The following is a 23,724-nucleotide window of genomic DNA, read 5'->3' on the forward strand; positions in this document are numbered from 1 at the left end:
AGTTGTAAAGCCGAGACCCCTCGGGCAGCCGCCCAAGATGAGCCCACCTTCCTTGTGGAATGGGCATTTACATATTTTGGCTGTGGCAGGCCTGCCACAGAATGTGCAAGCTGAATTGTATTACACATCCAACTAGCAATAGTCTGCTTAAAAGCAAGAGCACCCAGTTTGTTGGGTGCATACAGGATAACAGCAAGTCAGTTTTCCTGACTCCAGCCGTCCTGGAACCTATATTTTCAGGGCCCTGACAACATCTAGCAACTTGGAGTCCTCCAAGTCCCTAGTAGGTGCAAGGCACCACAATAAGCTGGTTCAGGTGAAACACTGACACCACCTTAGGGAGAGAACTGGGGACGAGTCCGCAGCTCTGCCCTGTCCGAATGGACAAACAAATATGGGCTTTTTTGAGAAAAAAACCACCAATTTGACACTCGCCTGGTCCAGGCCAGGGCCAAGAACATGGTCACTTTTCATGTGAGATGCTTCAAATCCACAGATTAGACTGGTTTTAAACCAATGTGATTTGAAGAATCCCAGAACTACGTTGAGATCCCACAGTGCCACTGGAGGCACAAAAGAGGGTTGTATATGCAATACTCCCTTGACAAAGTTCTGGACTTCAGGAACTGAAGCCAATTCTTTCTGGAAGAAAATTGACAGGGCCGAAATTTGAACCTTAATGGACCCCAATTTGAGGCCCATAGACACTCCTGTTTGCAGGAAATGCAGGAATCGACCGAGTTGAAATTTCTTTGTGGGGCCTTCCTGGCCTCACACCACGCAACATATTTTCGCCACATGTGGTGATAATGTTGTGCGGTCACCTCCTTTCTGGCTTTGACCAGGGTAGGAATGACCTCTTCCGGAATGCCTTTTTCCCTTAGGATCCGGCGTTCCACCGCCATGCCAACAAACGCAGCTGCGGTAAGTCTTGGAACAGACATGGTACTTGCTGAAGCAAGTCCCTTCTTAGCGGCAGAGGCCATAAGACCTCTGTAAACATCTCTTGAAGTTCCGGGTACCAAGTCCTTCTTGGCCAATCCGGAGCCATGAGTATAGTTCTTACTCCTCTACGTCTTATAATTCTCAGCACCTTAGGTATGAGAAGCAGAGGAGGGAACACATACACCGACTGGTACACCCACGGTGTTACCAGAACGTCCACAGCTATTGCCTGAGGGTCTCTTGACCTGGCGCAATACCTGTCCCGTTTTTTGTTCAGACGGGACGCCATCATGTCCACCTTTGGTATTTCCCAACGGTTTACAATCATGTGGAAAAAAACTTCCCGATGAAGTTTCCACTCTCCCGGGTGGAGGTCGTGCCTGCTGAGGAAGTCTGCTTCCCAGTTTCCATTCCCGGGATGAAAAACTGCTGACAGTGCTATCACATGATTTTCCGCCCAGCGAAAAGTCCTTGCAGTTTTTGCCATTGCCCTCCTGCTTCTTGTGTCGCCCTGTCTGTTTACGTGGGCGACTGCCGTGATGTTTTTCCCACTGGATCAATACCGGCTGACCTTGAAGCAGAGGTCTTGCTAAGCTTAGAGCATTATAAATTTACCCTTAGCTCCAGTATATTTATGTGGAGAAAAGTCTCCAGACTTGATCACACTCCCTGGAAATTTTTTCCTTGTGTGACTGCTCCCCAGCCTCTCGGGCTGGGCTCCGTGGTCACCAGCATCCAATCCTGAATGCCGAATCTGCGGCCCTCTAGAAGATGAGCACTCTATAACCACCACAGGAGAGACACCCTTGTCCTTGGATATAGGGTTATCCGCTGATGCATCTGAAGATGCGATCCGGACCATTTGTCCAGCAGATCCCACTGAAAAGTTCTTGCGTGAAATCTGCCGAATGGAATTGCTTCGTAGGAAGCCACCATTTTCTACCAGGACCCTTGTGCAATGATGCACTGTTTTTAGGAGGTTCCTGACTAGCTCGGATAACTCCCTGGCTTTCTCTTTCGGGAGAAACACCTTTTTCTGGACTGTGTCCAGAATCATCCCTAGGCACAGCAGACGTGTCGTCGGGATCAGCTGCGATTTTGGAATATTTAGAATCCACCCGTGCTGTTGTAGCAGTATCCGAGATAGTGCTACTCCTACCTCCAACTGTTCCCTGGACTATGCCCTTATCAGGAGATCGTCCAAGTAAGGGATAATTAAGACGCCTTTTCTTCGAAGAAGAATCATCATTTCGGCCATTACCTTAGTAAAGACCCGGGGTGCCGTGGACAATCCAAACGGCAGCGTCTGAAACTGATAGTGACAGTTCTGCACCACGAACCTGAGGTACCCTTAGTGAGAAGGGCAAATTTGGGACATAGAGGTAAGCATCCCTGATGTCCCGGGACACTATATAGTCCCCTTCTTCCTGTTCGTTATCACTGCTCTGAGTGACTCCATCTTGATTTGAACCTTTGTAAGTGTTCAAAATTTTTTTAGATTTAGAATAAGTCTCACCTAGCCTTCTGGCTTCAGTACCACAATATAGTGTGGAATAATACCCCTTTTCTTGTAGTAGGAGGGGTAATTTAATTATCACCTGCTGGGAATACAGCTTGTGAATTTTTTTCCATACTGCCTCCTTGTCGGAGGGAGACCTTGGTAAAGCAGACTTCAGGAGCCTGCGAAGGGGAAACGTCTCGACATTCCAATCTGTACCCCTGGGATACTACTTGTAGGATCCAGGGGTCCTGTACGGTCTCAGCGCCATGCTGAGAACTTGTCAGAAGCGGTGGAACGCTTCTGTTCCTGGGAATGGGCTGCCTGCTGCAGTCTTCTTCCCTTTCCTCTATCCCTGGGCAGATATGATCTTATAGGGACGAAAGGACTGAGGCTGAAAAGACGGTGTCTTTTTCTGCAGAGATGTGACTTAGGGTAAAAACGGTGGATTTTCCAGCAGTTGCCGTGGCCACCAGGTCCGATGGACCGACCCCAAATAACTCCTCTTCCTTTATACGGCAATACACCTTTGTGCCGTTTGGAATCTGCATCACCTGACCACTGTCGTGTCCATAACATCTTCTGGCAGTTATGGACATCGCATTTACTCTTGATGCCAGAGTGCAAATATCCCTCTGTGCATCTCGCATATATAGAAATGCATCCTTTAAATGCTCTATAGTCAATAAAATACTGTCCCTGTCAAGGGTATCAATATTTTTAGTCAGGGAATCCGACCAAGCCACCCCAGCTCTGCACATCCAGGCTGAGGCGATCGCTGGTCGCAGTATAACACCAGTATGTGTGTATATACTTTTTATGATATTTTCCAGCCTCCTGTCAGCTGGTCCTTGAGGAACGGCCCTATCTATAGACGGTACCGCCACTTGTTTTGATAAGCGTGTGAGCGCCTTATCCACCCTAAGGGGTGTTTCCCAACGCGCCCTAACTTCTGGCGGGAAAGGGTATACCGCCCATAATTTTCTATCGGGGGGAACCCACGCATCATCACACACTTTATTTAATTTATCTGATTCAGGAAAAACTATGGTAGTTTTTTCACATCCCACATAATACCCTCTTTTGTGGTACTTGTAGTATCAGAAATATGTAACACCTCCTTCATTGCCTTTAACGTGTGGCCCTAATAAGGAATACGTTTGTTTATTCACCGTCGACACTGGATTCAGTGTCCCTGTCTGTGTCTGTGTCGACCGACTAAAGTAAACGGGCGTTTTAAAACCCCTGACGGTGTTTTTGAGACGTCTGGACCGGTACTAATTGTTTGTCGGCCGTCTCATGTCGTCAACCGACCTTGCAGCGTGTTGACATTATCACGTAATTCCCTAAATAAGCCATCCATTCCGGTGTCGACTCCCTAGAGAGTGACATCACCATTACAGGCAATTGCTCCGCCTCCTCACCAACATCGTCCTCCTACATGTCGACACACACGTACCGACACACAGCACACACACAGGGAATGCTCTGATAGAGGACAGGACCCACTAGCCCTTTGGAGAGATAGAGGGAGAGTTTGCCAGCACACCAAAAACGCTATAATTATATAGGGACAACCTTATATAAGTGTTTTCCCTTATAGCATCTTTTTTATATATTTCTAACGCCAAATTAGTGCCCCCCCTCTCTGTTTTAACCCTGTTTCTGTAGTGCAGTGCAGGGGAGAGCCTGGGAGCCTTCCCTCCAGCCTTTCTGTGAGGGAAAATGGCGCTGTGTGCTGAGGAGATAGGCCCCGCCCCTTTTTCGGCGGCCTCGTCTCCCGCTCTTAACGGATTCTGGCAGGGGTTAAATATCTCCATATAGCCTCCGGAGGCTATATGTGAGGTATTTTTAGCCAAAATAGGTTTTCATTTGCCTCCCAGGGCGCCCCCCTCCCAGCGCCCTGCACCCTCAGTGACTGCCGTGTGAAGTGTGCTGAGAGGAAAATGGCGCACAGCTGCAGTGCTGTGCGCTACCTTTAGAAGACTGAGGAGTCTTCTGCCGCCGATTCTGGACCTCTTCTTATTTCAGCATCTGCAAGGGGGCCGGCGGCAAGGCTCCGGTGACCATCCAGGCTGTACCTGTGATCGTCCCTCTGGAGCTGATGTCCAGTAGCCAAGAAGCCAATCCATCCTGCACGCAGGTGAGTTCACTTCTTCTCCCCTAAGTCCCTCGTTGCAGTGATCCTGTTGCCAGCAGGACTCACTGTAAAATAAAAAACCTAAGCTAAACTTTTCTAAGCAGCTCTTTAGGAGAGCCACCTAGATTGCACCCTTCTCGGCCGGGCACAAAAATCTAACTGGCTTGGAGGAGGGTCATAGGGGGAGGAGCCAGTGCACACCACCTGATCGGAAAGCTTTACTTTTGTGCCCTGTCTCCTGCGGAGCCGCTATTCCCCATGGTCCTTTCAGGAACCCCAGCATCCACTAGGACGATAGAGAAATAAGTGTTCCTTTTATAGCATTTTAATATATATACATATCGCCAAATCAGTGCCCCCCCTCTCTGTTTTAACCCTGTTTCTGTAGTGCAGTGCAGGGGAGATCATGGGAGCCTTCCCACCAGCCTTTCTGTGAGGGAAAATGGCGCTGTGTGCTGAGGAGAATAGGCCCCGCCCCCTTTTCGGCGGGCTTCTTCTCCGGAGTTTTAGATATCTGGCAGGGGTTAAATACATCCATATAGCCTCAAGGGCTATATGTGATGTATTTTTCGCCATACAGGTATTATACATTGCTGCCCAGGGCGCCCCCCCCCAGCGCCCTGCACCCTCCGTGACCGCTGTGTGAAGTGTGCTGACAACAATGGCGCACAGCTGCAGTGCTGTGCGCTACCTGATGAAGACTGAGAGTCTTCTGCCGCCTGGTTCCGGACCTCTTCATCTTCAGCATCTGCAAGGGGGGTCGGCGGCGCGGCTCCGGGACGAACCCCAGGGCGAGCCCTGTGTTCCGACTCCCTCTGGAGCTATGTCCAGTAGCCTAAGAATCCAATCCATCCTGCACGCAGGTGAGTTGAAAATCTCTCCCCTAAGTCCCTCGATGCAGTGAGCCTGTTGCCAGCAGGACTCACTGAAAATAAAGAACCTAAAAACTTTTTCTAAGCAACTCTTTAAGAGAGCCACCTAGATTGCACCCTTCTCGGCCGGGCACAAAAACCTAACTGAGGCTTGGAGGAGGGTCATAGGGGGAGGAGCCAGTACACACCATGTGATCCTAAAAGCTTGCTTTTGTGCCCTGTCTCCTGCGGAGCCGCTATTCCCCATGGTCCTGACGGAGTCCCCAGCATCCACTAGGACGTTAGAGAAAAGATTTTACTGACCTGCTCCACTTGTCTGCCCTGATACACCGACAGCAGCCAGCCGCATCAGAGCGGCCTGACCCCACTGCCTAACAGTAACAACACATGCAGCAGCTAGTGTACCCCCTGGGCAGCAGAATGTCTGTCTTCAGCCTTCACCCTCTCCCTGTGACAGAGACCGGCCAAGCTGTCACGCGCAGAGCTGTCTCACGAGTCCCGAAAGGAGCATCTGCCGAGCACCGGACATCGCCTCCTAGATACCAGCCGTCACCCCTCCTACACACCCAGCGCTTCAGCATCTTCTCCTTGGCTGCAGCTCCGCTGACCAGGATGCCATCATTGGAGAGTGCCCACACACAGCCACGGCTACTTCCTCAGCCTTACTTCCTGCACTCGGCACCTGGTAAGATGTGTATAGTACTATAGGGGTGCTGTAATATACGCCCAGGGTCCCCGCTGCCAGCCACACACATGTGTAGAGGTCGTGTCTCCGGTGCCCCAGCAGCCATCTACCCTTACCCTACCCCCAGTACTTCCTGCCTCTAACCCCCTCGCCCCTTTGCACTGTCCCACTTATCCACTGCCCCCAGTATCTACCCATGCTGTCTCTCTAGCCCCAGCACTTCCTGCATCTAACCCCCTCCTTGACCCCAGTACAGCCCCAGCTATCCCCTACCCACAGTATCTACCCATGCCTCCTTTCTATCCCCAGTATCTATCCATGCCCCCTCCCTACCAGTACTTCTGCCCCTAACCCCCCCTTGCTCTCCAGTACTGCCCAAGCTGCTATCTACCCAAGCCACATCCCTACCCCCAGTACTGCCTGACCCTAACCCTCTCCTTGCCACCCTGTACCACCCAAGCTATCTACTTGTGCCCCCTCTATACCCCCAATACTACCAGCCCCTAAACCCTTCCATGCCCCCACTACTGCACTAGCTGCTATCTAGCCATGCCTCTTTTGTACCCCCAGTACTTCCTGCCCCTAAATCCCTCCTTGCCCCCCAGTACTGCCACAGCTGCTATCTACAAATAACCCCTAACTACTCCCAGCACTGCCTGCCACTAGCCACCCCAACACTGTTTCAACTACTGTCTGAACTTACCCTCTCCCTACCCCAAGTGCTGCCTGCCTTTACAGCCCCCCTCTACTCCCAGCTCTGCCCCAACTTCTCCCTGCTTCTGCCCCAACTGCTACTTGCTTTTTTACCCCTCTATCCTAAATGCCACCTGGCCCCCGCACAGTCCCAACTGCAGCCTTCCCTCACCCCTCAAAGTGTGATGCGACCCAGAAACGGTGAAGTAGGACCCCAATTTTTTATAGTGAGGGGTCCCTAGGACCCACAATTTATTTTGCTCGGCGCGATCACTGTACACTGGTCGATATATCGGCCGTTCTCTTGAATGGCCGATATATCGCGGGACCGTCGGCCAGTGTGTACGGCCGATACGTCTGTGAACTCCGTCGTTCACAGACGTATCGCGTCGGCCGCGCAGCACAGCCGACGGCCAATATATCTACCGATATATTGGCGCGTCGCTGTGTGTGTACGGGGCGGTCGGCCGACCGCCCGTACACATGCTGCGGCGGCCGGCGGTGATTGACAGCTGAACTGGGCGGGCGTGTGTACACGCCCGCCCAGTTCATGACGTCAGTCCCCGACGGATCGAGCAGTGTGTATGCTGAACACACTGCTCGATCCGTCCATAGATATATCTGCAGATCAATTGATCTGCAGATATATCTATTAGTGTGTACCCACCTTTAGACGTAACTGGAGGGTCAGTCTCATCATCAATCTGAAGAATCAGTGTGATAGCCTCCACTAGGTCAGGTACATCAACCTGTGCTGTAGATTCCCCATCAGAAGCAGCTGTATCAGTGTCTGATGGATCAGTATATTCCCCATCTTCATCTGATGAAGTATCCGAAACATGAGTGGATTGTGATGAAGAAATGGCCCGCTTAGATGACCCTTTGGTCCTAGGAGGGAGAGGGTTAGGTGTTTGTGTAACCAAGCACTGATTTAATTGCTGTAACTAAGTTGACAGAGTATCCGCCCATAGCGGATTAAATACAGGGACAATATGTGGCTGTAATGGCACAGAAGGTCTCACATGGGGGGGTAAGTCTTGTTACCAGCACAGTCAGCATATTAGAGAAAGCAGCCCAAGGTGGGTCGCGATGTGCCACCGGTGCTGCAGGCTGACTAGGGGGTGCAGAACACCCAGTACCTGGACCCTCAGCTGAAATATTTTCCTCAGCTAAAACCGTGGCGTCAGCACTGCATGAGGCAGTAGTGTCCACGGAATTCCCACCCTGTGTAGCAGACATTATTTGGAAACGTAGCCTTAGGGCAATATAGCCAGACACAGTACAGGGCCCTATACATGGGAGAGATGTGTGTTGAGCAAACCGCTCAGCACACATCTCTCCCCCCACTCAGCACAGCGTGATGTGTGCTGAGCGAGGCGGGGGACCGCTCATTTCACCCATGAACGATGTGCTAGATTGAGCCTGCATGCAGTTCAATCTAGCACCGGCGATAGCGATGCACTGAGCTGCGCATCGCTATCGCTGTGGGGGGTACACACGAGTGTCTGTGCTTAAAATTTAAGCAATCTAGTCTTATCGCTTAGATTTTAAGCATGGATCTCTCTGTGAGTACCCCCCTTAACACACAAAAAATGTGTAATGTGACTGCAAATGCAGAGCACAAAACGGAGGATTTAAGCGGTATAGGGTGAATAAAAATACACAGAGAAAAATACTAAATAGTATATCCTGTGAAACACTATATATATGACCCTGACGCACTTAGCACCCCTCAGGGTACAGAATATAGGGATAGCAATACGTGTGAGATACACGGTATGGAAACCACACAGCAGCTATTGGCACACACAGTCACATGTACAATGCAGAAATTATTACATACAACAATAAAACTGCACTGGACTAGTTATACTACATAAAACTATGTATGTATACAGATATAACAATACACAGTAAACACTGGATATATATATCACAGAATACTTGTACTAAATATTCATACAGTATGCACTTGTTCTTAACTAACACTGTCTAAACGACATGTAGAATACTTGAGTGTCCTGTAAAAGCACAGCGCTGATGAGGCAGGCGGCTTTACAGAGGAGACAGTGCCCAACAGTCCCAGAATCAGCGCAGCTCTGTGTAATGGCGCCCAAACGCTGACAGGGAGTGAGGGAGAGAGATGCAGCTCCAGAGAGGGATCATCTGCTGTAGATGGCTCCTGGGGCTGGGGGAGGTGTTACAGGTCAACGCCTTATCCCCTCTGCTGGGCTTCACCACCGGGTACTATGGAGCCTATGTGAAACGGATTTTAGTAAATCCGACCTGTGCTCCTTGCCCTGGTGGATATAGTGGGGTCCCTGCACGTCCACAGTGTCCATGCCAGTGGCGCAGTCCGTCTCCGGACACCGCGTCCGGATCGCGATTTCGGCGGGTCCCGTCTGGGGGACCCTCTTACCTCCTCCCTAGATTTGCGGCCACGTGATCCAGGAGAGCAACGGCAGTATTTGTGTGCCTAATGAAACCGGAGCCCCTCCGCTGTAAGTACCCGGCAACCAGGGCGTGGGAGTATACAGCGCCGCTGGGGGAGGTGAGGGAGCCGCAGCACGATATGTCCGCATGACATATAGCAACTAGTGCCCGTGCTGCGGCCTTTGAAGTCTTCTTTCTTCTCAGAAAAGCTCTTTTCAGGGATGCATAGAGCAGCCCATCCTGTTAGCTGCCTGCACTACAGGCACCAACTTACAAACTGAGCTCCAGTGCCTGGAGGCGGGGCTATAGAGGAGGCGGTGCAGTGCATCCTGGGAAGTCAAAACTTTAGCCTGTTGGTGCCGCGGATCAAGATCCAACTCTACACCCCAATGTTATTCCCTGTGGAATACCAGTGTACCCCGCTGCAGAAAAAACATTTAGGTGCTGTCAGGGCGGAAGTTATCTACTGCCCTCTTGTCCTGTCATTTCCTGGTCCTGATTACGAAAGGTACATAGACACAACTGCTTGGTCCTCAAGGCGGCCCACTTAACATTGCAGGTTTTAGTGATATCCAGGTTTTAGCACAGATGGTTAAATCAAAATAACTGAGGTACTAAATAAGTCACCTGTGCTCAAGCATGTATATGACTAAATCCTGGACTGTTAGTATGCCTGATGGACCAAGGTTGGGAATACCTGGGATAAAATAACATTCATAGCTAACGTATAGAACACCTTTAACATACAAGTGTTCTAAAAACAGATACCTATTATAAGGAACAATACCACCCAATATCCGTATTAAAGAAACGTAACAGAGTGAGCACTGCCCAGATGGGAGAAGAACACAGAGCACTATGGAAAGGCAATATACTGTGTAGGAGCCACGTCCCCAGTAGTAGGGTATCCGTTCACATGGTCGACCATGTTATGATCGACAGTCATTAGTTCGACCACTATTGGTCGACATTGACATGGTCGACATGGACACATGGTTGACACATGAAAGGTCGACACGTGAAAAGGTCGACATGAGTTTTTTAACTTTATTTTCTTTTGGGGAACTTTTCCATACTTTACGATCCACGTGGACTACGATTGGAACGGTAATCTGTGCCGAGCGAAGCGAAGGCACCATGCCCGAAGCATGGCGAGCGAACGCGGTGCACTAATTGGGGATCCCAGTCACTTTACGCAAAAAACGACACCCAAAATAGTAAAAAAACTCATGTTGACCTTTTCATGTGTCGACCATGTGTCCATGTCGACCAATAGTGGTCGACCTAATGACTGTCGACCATAACATGGTCGACCATTCATACCGGAACCCAGTAGTAGTAGTAGTAGTAGCAGTAGTAGCGATGATGCTGCAGCTCACACAATAAGCACGCTCCCCGCCCGCCGCCAGTAACATAGAGAAATGCTGCAGAAGCAGCAGCCGCGCCCTCACCCGGATCCGGCCAGCGGATTGGAGGGCGGACAGGGCGCGGAAACAGACGCATTGGTGGCGGAGACAGGATGGGGCGGCCCGGGGGAGCAGCAGCGTGCGGACGCTGCACGGGCATGGGCGGTGGGGGCTGACGTCACACGATCCAGGGGAAACTGACAGGGGGGAGGAACCGAGCGCCGCAGCAGCACGGAGAGCAGAACCAAAACAACGAGACACGCCTGCTGCAAGTCTTGCTGCTGCTGCTGCTGCCTCCACTCTGCCCGCTTACCCGCTGCGGGCTGCTCTCCTCCTCACCCGCAGGGCTCCGGGATGCAGCAGTGCAGGAGATAGACACCGCAGCAGCGCCCGTTCAGTATTCTCACTGGCAGCCAGGGCAGCATGCAGGAGAGCGGGGTAAGCAGCTGAAGGCTCCCTGGACGGATCCGACCTCTGGATGCGCAATGCCTAACGTGAAGAACAGCAAAGGGAAGAAGAACAAGCGCGCCAACAGCAGCGGGGATGAGCAGGATAATGGAGCAATGGCAGCTGCTGTCGCCACCGCCGCCGCCGTCGTCGCTGCAGGAGGCATGGCAGCAGCCACTGTGGGAGCCGCAGCCGCCGCCTCTGCAGTGCCCGTCGCAGCCTCGGCGGCAGCTCCGGTGGCATCGGCCGCACCTTCCAGTGACTGCAACAGGAACGGTAAGCCCGGGGCTGGGATCAGCGAGAGTGACCTCTGCACGGTGTCTGCCCACCTGTCACTCTGCCTAGCAGATTATATGTGTGTGTATATATGTATATATATCTCAGAGAAGCTGTGACAGTGGAGGCACACACGCTGGGCTGGGGGATCATGCTGCACACCACCATGTAAACTGATACGGAACAAGTGGGGAATGTCAGCAGCAGCAGCTGATGGCCCTTTTGGGAGGCAGAGCAATGTACATTATTAGGCTTCTTGAAGTTCTGTGGACTTCATCCTTATGACGGATGTGACTGCTCGCCAAGAGGTTCCTCAGCAGCGCTTGATGCTATTGCACAGGCCCATTCAAGTTCCAGGTTTTAAAATGATCTATCAGCGTCCTCTGTCAGTGATGTGGTGGGAAAATGCCGCTAAGTTTTCTACAGAATTATTTGAACAGAACATTTTGATGGTTTTATTTTCAGCATTTTAAAATCATAGCAAAAGTGATATCTTCCGATTTAAACTGTCAAAGTACTTTTCCAGCTATGCTGCAGTGGTATACAAAAGTACTAGTTTTTCGGGTATGATTTCATAGTCAGTTTTGTTAATCAAATTAATACATGATGGTTTTTATTTCATAGAGTAATATACAAAATAGATTTGGTGCATAGAATAGACCACTCAAGCTTCCCACACACTAGAATGACTGATCGGATGCTGAATGGACAAAGTATCTTAACATCGGATGTGAAAAATCACGAACAGTTTGTCCAAATGCCCTCATTCCGAGTTGTTCGCTCGCTAGCTACTTTTTGCAGCCGTGCAAATGCATTGTCGCCGCCCACGGGGGAGTATATTTTCGCTTTGCAAGAGTGTGACCGCCTGTGTGGCCGAGCGGGTACAAACACATTTTGTGCAGAACAAGACCAGCCCTGTAGTTACTTATTCTGTGTGATGTTTGCTGTGACGAAGGTCCCGGAATTGACGTCAGATACCCGCCCAGCAAATGCCTGGACACGCCTGTGTTTTTCCAAACACTCCCAGAAAACGGTCAGTTGACACCCATAAACGCCCTCGTCCTGTCAATCTCCTTGCGTTTGGCTGTGCGAATGGAATCGTTGCTAGAAGCAGTACAAAACAACTATGCTCTTTGTACCCGTACGCCACGCGTGCGCATTGCTACTCATACGCATGCGTAGTTTTGCTGTTTTTTTCACTGATCGCTACACAGCGAACAACGGCAGCTAGCGATCAACTCGGAATGAGGGCCAAAATCACTTGTTCTGTTCCAAATCTCTGCAGCAGGAAAGATCTGAAGTTAAGACAGCTGACCCGCGGGACTCTATCGGATTGTTATTGTTCAGGAACACTGAATGATTTGCACTTTTCCAAACGATGTATCGATAAGATGTGTCTAAATCATTCGATCTTCCCTAAAGGTGTTGTAGTGTGTGTCCACCTTTAGTCATAAGCAAAGATTGTCATTTAGAATGCATAAAAGCCTTCAGTCCCTCCTCTATTTTCCTGTTGGTTCTTGGAATCTGTCACTGAAGCACTCCAGTCTCTGAAACATAAATCATTCCATAACTATTTGCAGCAATATTTACTTCCTGTATGAACTAGAAAACCTATATGAAAGATGTAACAAAAGCCAGCCACTACAACCATGACTCCCTTTCGATTAAGACTGAAACCAGATTGTGTTGTTTACATTTAGTAATCCTTCCCATTAAAACAAACTAAGAGTCCTCCATGACCAACAAGATTTATTATTATTACATTTTATTTACCAGGTGCCACAAGTGTTTTGAATCGCTGTACATACAGCACACATTAGAACAATACAGGGTACACAATACTTGCAGTAACTGAAAAACTAAAACAGAGCACAGGTAATAATTTGCGCCACAGTTCTCAGTACACAATACAGATGAGATGTAAGGAAGCAAAGGAGAAATTAGCGTACTACTAGGGGCCGGAGCCATTGGAAGAGATAAACAGTAACGAGCAAGAGGAGATACAGGTATAGACTGTTACTGAGTTGGAGAGAGCTGTAATTGATGTGTGAGAGAAGAGTGCTGTCAGAACAGGAGGGAAGAGGGCACTGCTACAAATAGTTTACAATCTAGGCTGATATCTTTTCAAATATATGCTTGTCAGCATGGAACTATGGGCAGGATGCACCAAGCTTTAAAATGCGGTCAGACTTCTGAAAATGCAGTTTTCTGAGGTTTGGCCACTTACTGCATATGCACCAAGCTCCGGAATGCGATAGATTCCTGTGGGCCTCCCTTCGAAATTCCCTGCTGAGAGGTATCCAGTCGAATCCCTCCCAGCAGCCCCAGTGGAGCGCGCATCACTAGACACATGCATAGTCTGGGTCATAAACTGCAAGAGCTGGCCTTTGTGGTTTTCTTCATGCATACTGCATTAATAAACCCTGTTATGCTTACGAAGAGTGGCGCGATGCATCACAAGCAAAATGCGATGCTTTATCCCACACTGAGAGAAATACATAATGAGCAAGAGCCAACGGTCAGTGGAATGGCATACTACTTTAGGATCATAATTCAAATATGTATTTAGAGATTATGCGGGACATGTACTAAGCAGTGATAAAAGTGGAGAATTGAGCCAGTGGAGAAGTTGCCCATGGCAACCAATCAGCTGCTCTGTATACGTTAATAATATGCAAATTATTAATGTTATGTCAATGCTTATTGGTTGCCATGGGCAACTTCTCCACTGGCTCACTTCTCCACTTTTATCACTGCTTAGTACATGTGCCCCAAAGTACCAACAAATCAGCTCCTAACTATCAGTTTACAGGCTGTGTTTGAAAAATGACAGGAGCTGATTGGTAGGTACTTTTTCTCTTACATCCTAGAGGATACTGGGGTCCACATTAGTACCATGGGGTATAGACGGGTCCACTAGGAGCAACGGGCACTTTAAGAAATTAAGTGTGGGCTGGCTCCTCCCTCTATGCCTCTTCTACCAGACTCAGTTTAGAAAATATGCCTGGAGGAGTTGGTCATGCTTTGGAGAGCTCCTGAAGAGTTTTCTACTTTTTTTTTTATTTTATTTTTTTTAAATCTGTTTATTATAGTTTTCATGTAATACAATACAAAACACAAACAAATAGTAAGCAGGTAGTGAGTAAAGTTAGAGGACAACATAGTGACATACACCTATCAATCTCAGGGGCCGATAGTCGGTACCATTGGATTCATTAAATCTAAATGAAGTATCAGAAATTCGGACCATACATTGAGATCATGGAATCATTAATAGTATTTGGATATGGCTAGCGATCAAGCCACTAACCAAAGAACCATGGGGTCTGTACCACGGAGACCTCCAACAAATCTACAAGAATGCGGAAGCAGAATAAGGTGTACGCACTCCAGTCACACATCTGTATTAAGTAAACCATGCAAACCAGAAAATATCACTTCCTGGAACATATTATTAGAAAAAGAAAATAAAACCACATAGAAAAAGGAAAGAAGAGAAAGGAAAGTAGCAGAAAAGGAGAGGGATAGGGGCACACATGAGGGTAAATAGGGAGGCAGGCTGAGGATATCTTATCAAGAAAAGAGATAGCAATTGATACATCAGTATAAGTTCGGAGAGCATAAAAATGTTTCCCCTGAAAATATCGTAATGCAAGGGTGAAGATTATCATAACGTAGAGTCTGCCAGTATCTTCCTATGAAGGAACCATTCAGTATGTTCAAATACTCTAAATATTTGAGTTTGTGTGGCCTGATCCCGGGAATCAATGTAGAGGCCCCATTTTTTATAAAAAGACTTGACACCCGTCTCTATATTAACCTGGGCCGATTTCCTGTCATAATATAATATCTGTAAAAGTTTACCATGAACTTCCAGTAAAGTGGGGGATGACGGTGAGAGCCAGTGGGACAAAATAACTTTTTTGGAGACCGTAACCAGAATATTGAGAAACGGTAGAATCCGTTGTTTCCCAGGACCTAAATTCCATTCCAAAAAATTTGCACATAGACAGGATAAGGGTGTCGCTGTCACTCGTATATGTAGTAGCTGATTAATATAAGCCATTATTTTATGCCAGAATCGCCGGATCAGACCACACTCCCAAAACATATGATCAAAGGAAGATATATGGATATGACATTTGGGGCATTCCCCAGATTCCGTGGGGTTAAACATAGTATGTTGTATCGGGGAGATATAGGCTCTCTGCAAAGTTTGGAGGTGGACCTCCTTTAAGTAGGGTGAAGCCAGAACTTTTAGTGTATAGACATAGTGATCACTAAGTTGATGATGACTGGTTAGGCTAGGCATGTCTTTACGCCATTGAGCAAGCAGTCTGTCGCAATAGATGTCAGAGTGGTGTAAATTTGTCTAATGCGTGTTGGGCCAGTTCTATGAATATTAAGTGAAATTAGTAATGGTTAAAAGAAGGGGAAGTGTCTTGTGATGAAGTGCGTATGCGAATGACTGAGTCCAAATAGTGTCGGGTCTGTAGATACATGAAAAAAATGAGAATTTGGCAGGTCAAATTTCTCTCGAAGAAATGAGAATGGTAATATGGAGCCGCCTGGGTCAAACACCTTGGAGGAGTTAGATAGGCCCTTCTCTTTCCAGAGCCGGTAATTGGAGTTAATGAGAGATGGGGGAAAGGCGGGGTTACCCCATAGTGGAGTGCACATGGATACCTCGGGATTACTTTTAAATTTCCTATGTAGGAAGCGCCAGTTATAATAAATATCACGAAAAAGGGGGTTGTGGAGTATATGGGCCGGGATCAAGGAGGGTTTTAGATAGTAATAGTGCTCCCAGAGAATAGAGTGCGAATAGAGCCTCATCCAAAGCTGAATCTGTGAAGAGTTCCCTGTCATACAGCCAGTCAGCAGCACATTGAAATAAAGAAGCCATTGAGTAGGATGCATAATCAGGGACACCAAATCCACCCGCTGATTTAGGAGCCATTAGTTTGTCTAAAGCTATAAATGCTTTCTTCCCTTTCCATAAGAATTTTTACATAATCTTCCGTAAGTACTGAATGTCACGATTAGTTAGGCGGACTGGTAGCATCTGCATTAGATAAAATAATTTTGGGAAGACTATGCTGTGTAGTACCGCTATTCTCCCCAAGAGAGATAGGGGTAGCAACTTCCAATTGTCCAGTAACAAGGTTACTCGTGCCAGAATGGGTGTGTAATTTTCCTCAAATAGCCTGGAGAGGTTTGCAGGGATCTGAATCCCTAAGTAAGTGATTTTTGTATGGGCAATTTTAAAGGAGAGAGATGGGAGGAGTCTAGTAATGGTATGAGTAGAGGGGCCTAATGGTAGAAGTTCCAACTTGGCTATATTAATTATATATCCAGCTCGATCGCACAATGCCTGGATCAGTCCAAGGATCTCCGGAATGGAGGTCAATGGGTTTGAAACAAATAAGAGCATATCATCGGCAAAGAGAGCAAGACGGAGGTCAATATCACTAATTTGAATTCCCTTAAACACCACCGATTGACGTAAGGCTATCGCTAGGGGCTCTAATGCTATGGCAAAGAGTAGGGGCGATAAAGGGCAGCCCTGTCTAGTCCCACGTTGAATCGCGAAAGATGATGAGAGAACCCCATTACAAGATACCTGAGTTTGTGGAGTAATGTAGAGGAGTTTTAGAAGATTAACAAAATTAGCAGGGAAACCAAAGTGCAGGAGAGTAGAAAAGAGATGATCCCATTCTACCATATCGAACGCTTTTTTCAGCATTAAGGGATAGAATAACAGGGAGAGAGGATGAAGAAGAAGAAGAAGCATGAATGGCCGTCAACACCTGCCGCACGTTAATCTGTGAGTGCCTTCCCCAGATGAATCCAGTTTGATCCCTATGTATGATATGGGGGAGTAATAATTTAATGCGTTCCGCCAAGATTTTAGTGAGCAACTTATAATCAAGATTTAACAGTGAAATTGGACGATACGATCCTGGTTGGGAGAGGTCCCTACCAGGTTTGGGAAACTTTGAGAATGGCTGTGTTAAAGTGTCTGGGGATAGTGTCAGAGGTCAAAATCGCATTCAGGACACGCACCAGGGTGTCTCCCAATCGTGGTAGGAGTATTTTTATAAAAATCGGCACTAAAGCCGTCTGGGCCAGGTGCCTTATCCCTGCCAAATTGACCAATGACACTGTGGGCTTCCTCCAATGAGATAGGGTCGAGCAATGATTGGACCATGGAGGAATGAAGTTGAGGAACAGGAAGGTTGTCCCAGAATTCATTGGGCCATGGTGAAGAAGCGGGGGCTGTGGGAGATGAGGGGTGTGAGGTCGAGGAATATAAGGTCTGGTAAAATGAACTCATTACTTCAGAATCTCTAGATTACTAGTAGTTAACGTGCTGGAGGAGGTACGCAATGGATGAGTGACCATGGGAGGACGGGAACCGTTGAGCAGAGTCGTTAATAATTTCCCAGTTCTATTACCAAATTTACAATATCTATAATTCACTGAAAAAGGTAATCTATTGCCCATGAAAGACATGAACTCAAAGTGTGTTTTGGCATCAATGTATAGAAGACGATTTTGTGGGGTGGGAAAAGATTTGTATTGCTGATAGGCTGTCGACAGGGGCCTCTGAAACTCCAAATATTGAGAGGCATATTTCTTATTGGTCGCTGAAACATAGGAAATAATGTCACCCCGAAGGACTGATTTCGTGGTCATCTAGAACAATACAGGATCTTCATCCAGATGGGATGCATTATTAGTTTTGAAAGTTTCCCAAGAAGACTACAGTCTTTGTTGGAATTTCAAGGAGTTCACAAGATATGAGGGGAATCGCCAGAGTTTAGGAGAGGAGGCGGCGTCTGGAAAGTGAAGGGTCGCTGCAACCAGGGCATGAACCAATAGGGATATCGCCTCAATTTGAGATTCCAATAAATGTGGTAGCAGGGAATGAGATAGTATGATATAATCTATCCTGGATAGTGTTTGGTGGGCCGCCGAGAGGCAAGTGAATTCTTTCTCTGTGGGATGTAAGGCTCTCCAAATATCCACTACCTGCAGTCTTTTTGCCAGGAGAGGAACCCCGAATTTAGGTAATTAATGAAAGAGGTTTCGCTGGTAAATGAGATCTATCTAAATAGGAGGATGACATAAGGTTTAAATCGCCACAGAGCACCAAGTGGTCCGTGAGAAAATGGGTCAGCTTAGCAAGTAAGGACTGAAAAAAAAATCTTAGAGTAAACATCAGGCGCATATGCATTGCACATTGAATAAGTTCTACCATTAAGTTTAGCAGACACTATGACATAGCGACCATTAGGGTCGATAACAGTGGATAGAATTTCTATAGGAATATGACATTTGATCAATATAACAACACCTCTGGCCTTAGAATTATAGGAACTAGAACCCAATACCTGCCAGTTTAGAGTATTCAATTTTGCCGTCTCCTCTGGAGTCAGATGTGTTTCCTGCAGGAACGCCAGTTCTACACGTTGTTTACTGAGGTAGAGGAGTATTTTCCGTCTCTTTGCTGGGGAATTAAAACCCCCAACATTCCAAGATCCCACTGTCAAATCAGGCATATTTCAGAGGAAAGGGGAAAACGAATGTACCAATAACAAGCATTACTGAAAGCATGTACACATTCACATCCTGATGGAAGAGGGGTGGGAAAGAGGGAGGGGGGGGAAAACAAAACAAGGGCAGGGAAGGAGTAACTGAAAAGGAAAACATAAGTGATAAACAGGTCATACAATGGTAAATATAACACGTTACAAAGAGCCATTATACAAATGACCAATGACCTCCAGCTAACGAGCATGGGCGATTGCCAGTTTGGACTGCCTCGCACACGGGCGTTAGTAATGGGATATCAACTACAGAGGAGGAGTCCCTCCCCACCATCCCGACGTATTTAACAAAACCACCTAGAAACCCTCTAAGATATGTGGGATAGTAGAAAACCAAATAGAACATCACATTACTTAAAAGATGCAGTGAGTAGGATGTAACATAATCTACTACAAGCTCAGTGAATAAAAAGGAAGAAAAAGGAATTTAAAATGACCGTCAAAAAAGGAAGTCTATGTTAGAGGGGTGTTCCCCAGCTGGTGGGGAAAACACTGCAAACAACACTAGAATCAACTTATATATGAGAATATATCAAGGCAGGATTGGAGAACAGGAGCTACGAACACTGGGCAGAAGCAGTCACTGTATTCCGTGAGTGCAATCGATGCAACGAAGGGGACCAAAGCGTTCCATGCAGAAGATGCAGAAATGTAGCAGAGCGTGAACCAATGAACAGTGATTAAGTAGCCGCTGTAGGGAAGCCGCGCGCCACTGAGCGGATCCAGCGCCTCCCCGGCGCCATTTCCCTCTGCAGCTCTGACAAGGCAGCAGTACAAGGGACGCGCAGCTCCTCTGACAGGACCCCAAATCTCCACTGTGGTACCAGGGGGGGGGTCTTAGTGAGGGGGGAGAAGCAGTGTAAGTGTTAAAAACACTATACTGGTGCTTGTTTTTTGCGACCCAGCCTAGTTTTACTACTGCTTATAGTGGCACTGTGTGGCTGGCTCTGAATTCTGTGTCTCTCTGAGACTCTGCCTACATATACTGTGTTTTCACCATTGTTTATGTGTGTGTGTGTGTGTGTGTGTAGGTGTCCCTTTACAATGTCCAGGGACTGTGTTTCTTGTACAGCTGAAGGTCTTTCATCCATTGGGGACTCGCTACCCTGTACTCAGGATAGTGTTCACTCCCAGTCCAGTGGGGCTGAACCCCCGTGGTTGGCTTCCGTTAAAGGGATGATTTCAAAACTGTCTAATAATGAAAAGGAAACACATTTCTTGAGGCAGTCTATTGATGACCTGATACATTGAGATTCAGCTCCCATACCTGCACCCAAGGCAGTGTTCGCAAAAACGCGCTATAGCGCGTATTTTACCCGATAACCGATGGTGGGGACCCGAAAATAAAAAAACACTGGGTCCATCAGGACGCGCTCTGGCCAATCAGCAGCGCTGTGCTATCAATTAGCTTCCTTCTCCAACGGCAGAGAAAGGGGAGGAGACCATGGAGACTAGAGCGTGATCTCCTTCCCTCCCCTCACCCTCTGCTCCGCACGGGAGCACGGCATCAGACAGAATAGGAGGGGACATTACCTGCTGCTGTACGGGGCTGGCCTGACACAGATCCCTGCGTGTCAGTTATGCAGGATCTCGGCGGCTGCGCTGATTTCCGGCATCTCCATGTCTTGTGGGAGCTGCAGGCGGCGAGAGGTGAGGTGGCTGCGGGAGGAAAGGAGACGAGGGGACGAAAAAAACAACTGAGGTAACCCCCCACTAGTTCCCCCCCGTCTTCACGGGAACGTGGTCATTTGGCGCACTGCTGTTGCCATGACAGTGTCATAGCAGCCGCGGGGAGAGGAAGGAGCCCGTTCCTCATGGTGTTGCAGCTCTCCCCAGCCTCCGGTGTACAATGACGCGGGGGCACTTGATATGTCAGAATGATAGGCTTTCATTTCAGAGCAGCCGCGTCAGGGTCGGAGATGGACTCACCAGCAAGTGAGTGACCCTGAGCTCTTTGCTCTATGAGGGGACGCTGCCTTCTGTCTATCTGCTAAGGAGAAGGTCTACGGGAGGGATAGCAATTAGGAGTTAGACTCGCTCCTTCATCCCCTCTACAGTGTCCACCCTCTAACCTGCCGCTCTATTCTAAACTGATCCCTCCTGTTCCTTCTCCTCCATCGTCACCCCAATTCTAATTTGCCCCCCCTCCTTCCACTCAACCCTCCTTGTGCCCTCATTCTGAGTTGGGGCTAAAGTGCTGGCGGTCAGAATACCGACCGCGGCATCCCACTGTATAGAATACCTACCTCCCTCCTTTCCCGCAGCCTAAACCACCCTCCTCGCAGCCTATATCAAACCACCCGTTCCCACAGCTTAAACCTAATTCCCCCTGGCCAAATGTGATCGGGATGCCGGCGCCGACCTTCTGACAAGTGATTCCAGTGTCGCAATATTGACAGCCGGCTTCCCGACTGCCAGGATCTTGACCAGTTCCCCTTGTTCTACCCTTTTCGAGCTACACAGGAGTTGGGAAGTTATCCAGCAGGGATAATTCTAATGTTAATCTGTAGTGTACTGCAGTGATTTAGTGTAGTGGATTGTATAGGGAGGGGGATATAGGGGGTTATTCCGACATGATTGCACGCTAGCTATTTTTTGCAGCACTGCGATCAGATAGTCGCCGCCTATAGGGGAGTGTATTTTTGCTTTGCAAGCATGCGATCGCATGTGCAGCCAAGCAGTACAAAAAAGTTTTGTGCAGTTTCTGAGTAGCCCAGAACTTACTCAGCCGCTGCGATCACTTCAGCCTGTCCGGTCCCGGAATTGACGTCAGACACCCGCCCTGCAAATGCTTGGACACGCCTGCGATTTTCCAACCACTCCTAGAAAATGGTCAGTTGCCACCCACAAACGCCTTCTTCCTGTCAATGTTCTTGCGTTCGGCTGTGCGAATGGATTCTTCGTTAAATCCATCGCTCAGTAACTATCCGCTTTGCACCCATACGACGCGCCTGGGCATTGCGGTGCATACGCATGCGCAGTTCTGACCTGATCGCAGCGCAGCGAAAAAATCTAGCGGGCGATCAGGTCGGAATGACCCCCATAGCGTAGTGATGTAGTTCAGCTTATGGTGGGGATGTAATGATGTAGTGCAGCACATAGAGGGGAATGTAGTGTAGTCGTGATGTAGTGCAGTGTATGGGAGGATGCAGTGTGGCATATAGGGTAATGTAGTGCAGTTAAGTAGTGTAATAATGTAGTGCAGAAATGTTGTGTAGTAATGTAGTGCAGCATATAGAGGGACATGATGTAGTGCAGGAAAGTAGTGTAGCGTATAGGGGGACTGTAGTGCAGTTATGTATGCAGGGAGGAATGTAGCACAGCAACGTTGTGTAGTGGAGAACATGTTGCTGTGGATGCAGCATGTCCATTAGGCAATGGGTGCATTTAGGGCACACAAGGGGCATGTGGGGTAAACACGTCTGTGGAGTGAGCAAAGCCCCGGCACTCTGCAGCCATGTCTTATTTTTCTTTAGCTTAGATATGGGGAGGCGGGTCACCTGGGTGGTGTATATACTTTATGTGCAGTGTCGCTATAGATGGGGACGTCTGATGAGCATTTTAGGGTTATGTAGAGTGATCTAATGCCAGGACACGTGGATAGGCTGAGCTGTATGAACAGGGAATTTAGAGAGGTCTGATAGCCATTTAACAGATTTAGCAGCAATAATTTATGATGGGACCCAAAAACAATGAAGAGGGACCCAAAATTGTAAAAATGATGGGTCCCTGGGACCCACATAATTTTCATCCCAGCGCGATCACTGCAAGGCTCTCGCTATTTGCCCACAAAAACGTACCCTGGCCCAAATCATGCAGGCTGACACGGATCCTGATATATCAGATCAGGAAGAGGGGGAAGTAGATACAAGTGGGGTGGGTGGGGGGGGGGGATACCATCCTGTCACAGGGAATTCAGGCCCTCATTGAAGCTGTCAGAACTGTCCTACATATCCCTGACGAGTCAGAAGAGGCTGAGGAGGAATCTTATTTTAATACAAAAAAAGATATCCTCTGTTAATTTCCCCACTTCAAAGGAATTAAATGCCCTCTTTTGAAGAAGCATGGGTTAACCCTGATAAAAAGTTTCAGATCCCTAAGAGATTGATTTCTTCCTTTCCCTTTCCTGCAGAGGATAGTAAGAAATGGGAAATCCCACCGATTGTGGATGCATCTGTATCCAGGTTATCGCGTAAAATAGTCTTACCGGTCCCTGGGGCAGCCTCCTTGAAGGACGCTGCTGACCGCAACATTGAGACCACCCTCAAGTCTTTATACACGTTGGCTGGGGTGGCCCAGAGACCCACTATTGCTTGTGCATGGATCACTAGGGCCATTGCTAAATGGTCAGGTATTCTAATAGATGATTTAGATTACTTACCAAGGGAGGATGTTGTTTTACTCCTGCAGCATATCCAGGTTTCTGCTAACTTTATGGTTGAAGCCATCAAAGAAATTGGTCTACTCAACGCACGCACCACTGCCATGGCAGTGTCAGCATGCAGGGGCTTATGGCTACGCCAGTGGAATGCGGACACTGATTCCAGAAACGGCGTGGAAAGTCTTCCTTTCACGGGTGAAGCTCTGTTTGGAGATGAACTGGATAAGTGGATATCCAAGGCTACGGTGGGTAAGTCTACATACCTTCCCTCCGCAGCGTCACCTGCTAGGAAAACCTATTCTGGTCCAACTCTGCAATCATTTCGGATAGCAAAA

The 23,724-nt window shown here is 48.1% G+C and overlaps 1 protein-coding gene across 2 annotated transcripts in view; it reads left to right on the forward strand.

Moving 5' to 3' along the window:
• The first annotated feature begins 10,714 nt into the window (after positions 1 to 10,714).
• Positions 10,715 to 23,724, forward strand: part of HECA (hdc homolog, cell cycle regulator) — a 146,175-nt gene continuing 133,165 nt past the window's right edge. For both annotated transcript variants that reach the window (XR_010176072.1, XM_063917448.1), the window contains exon 1: positions 10,715 to 11,395. Coding sequence is in view for 1 of the 2 variants with exons in the window: in XM_063917448.1 (XP_063773518.1) it covers positions 11,158 to 11,395 (238 nt within the window). In the remaining variant the exon portion in view is untranslated. The remainder of the gene's footprint in view (positions 11,396 to 23,724) is intronic.

This window comes from Pseudophryne corroboree, chromosome 4, assembly GCF_028390025.1.
Source record: "Pseudophryne corroboree isolate aPseCor3 chromosome 4, aPseCor3.hap2, whole genome shotgun sequence".
NCBI lineage: Eukaryota > Metazoa > Chordata > Amphibia > Anura > Myobatrachidae > Pseudophryne > Pseudophryne corroboree.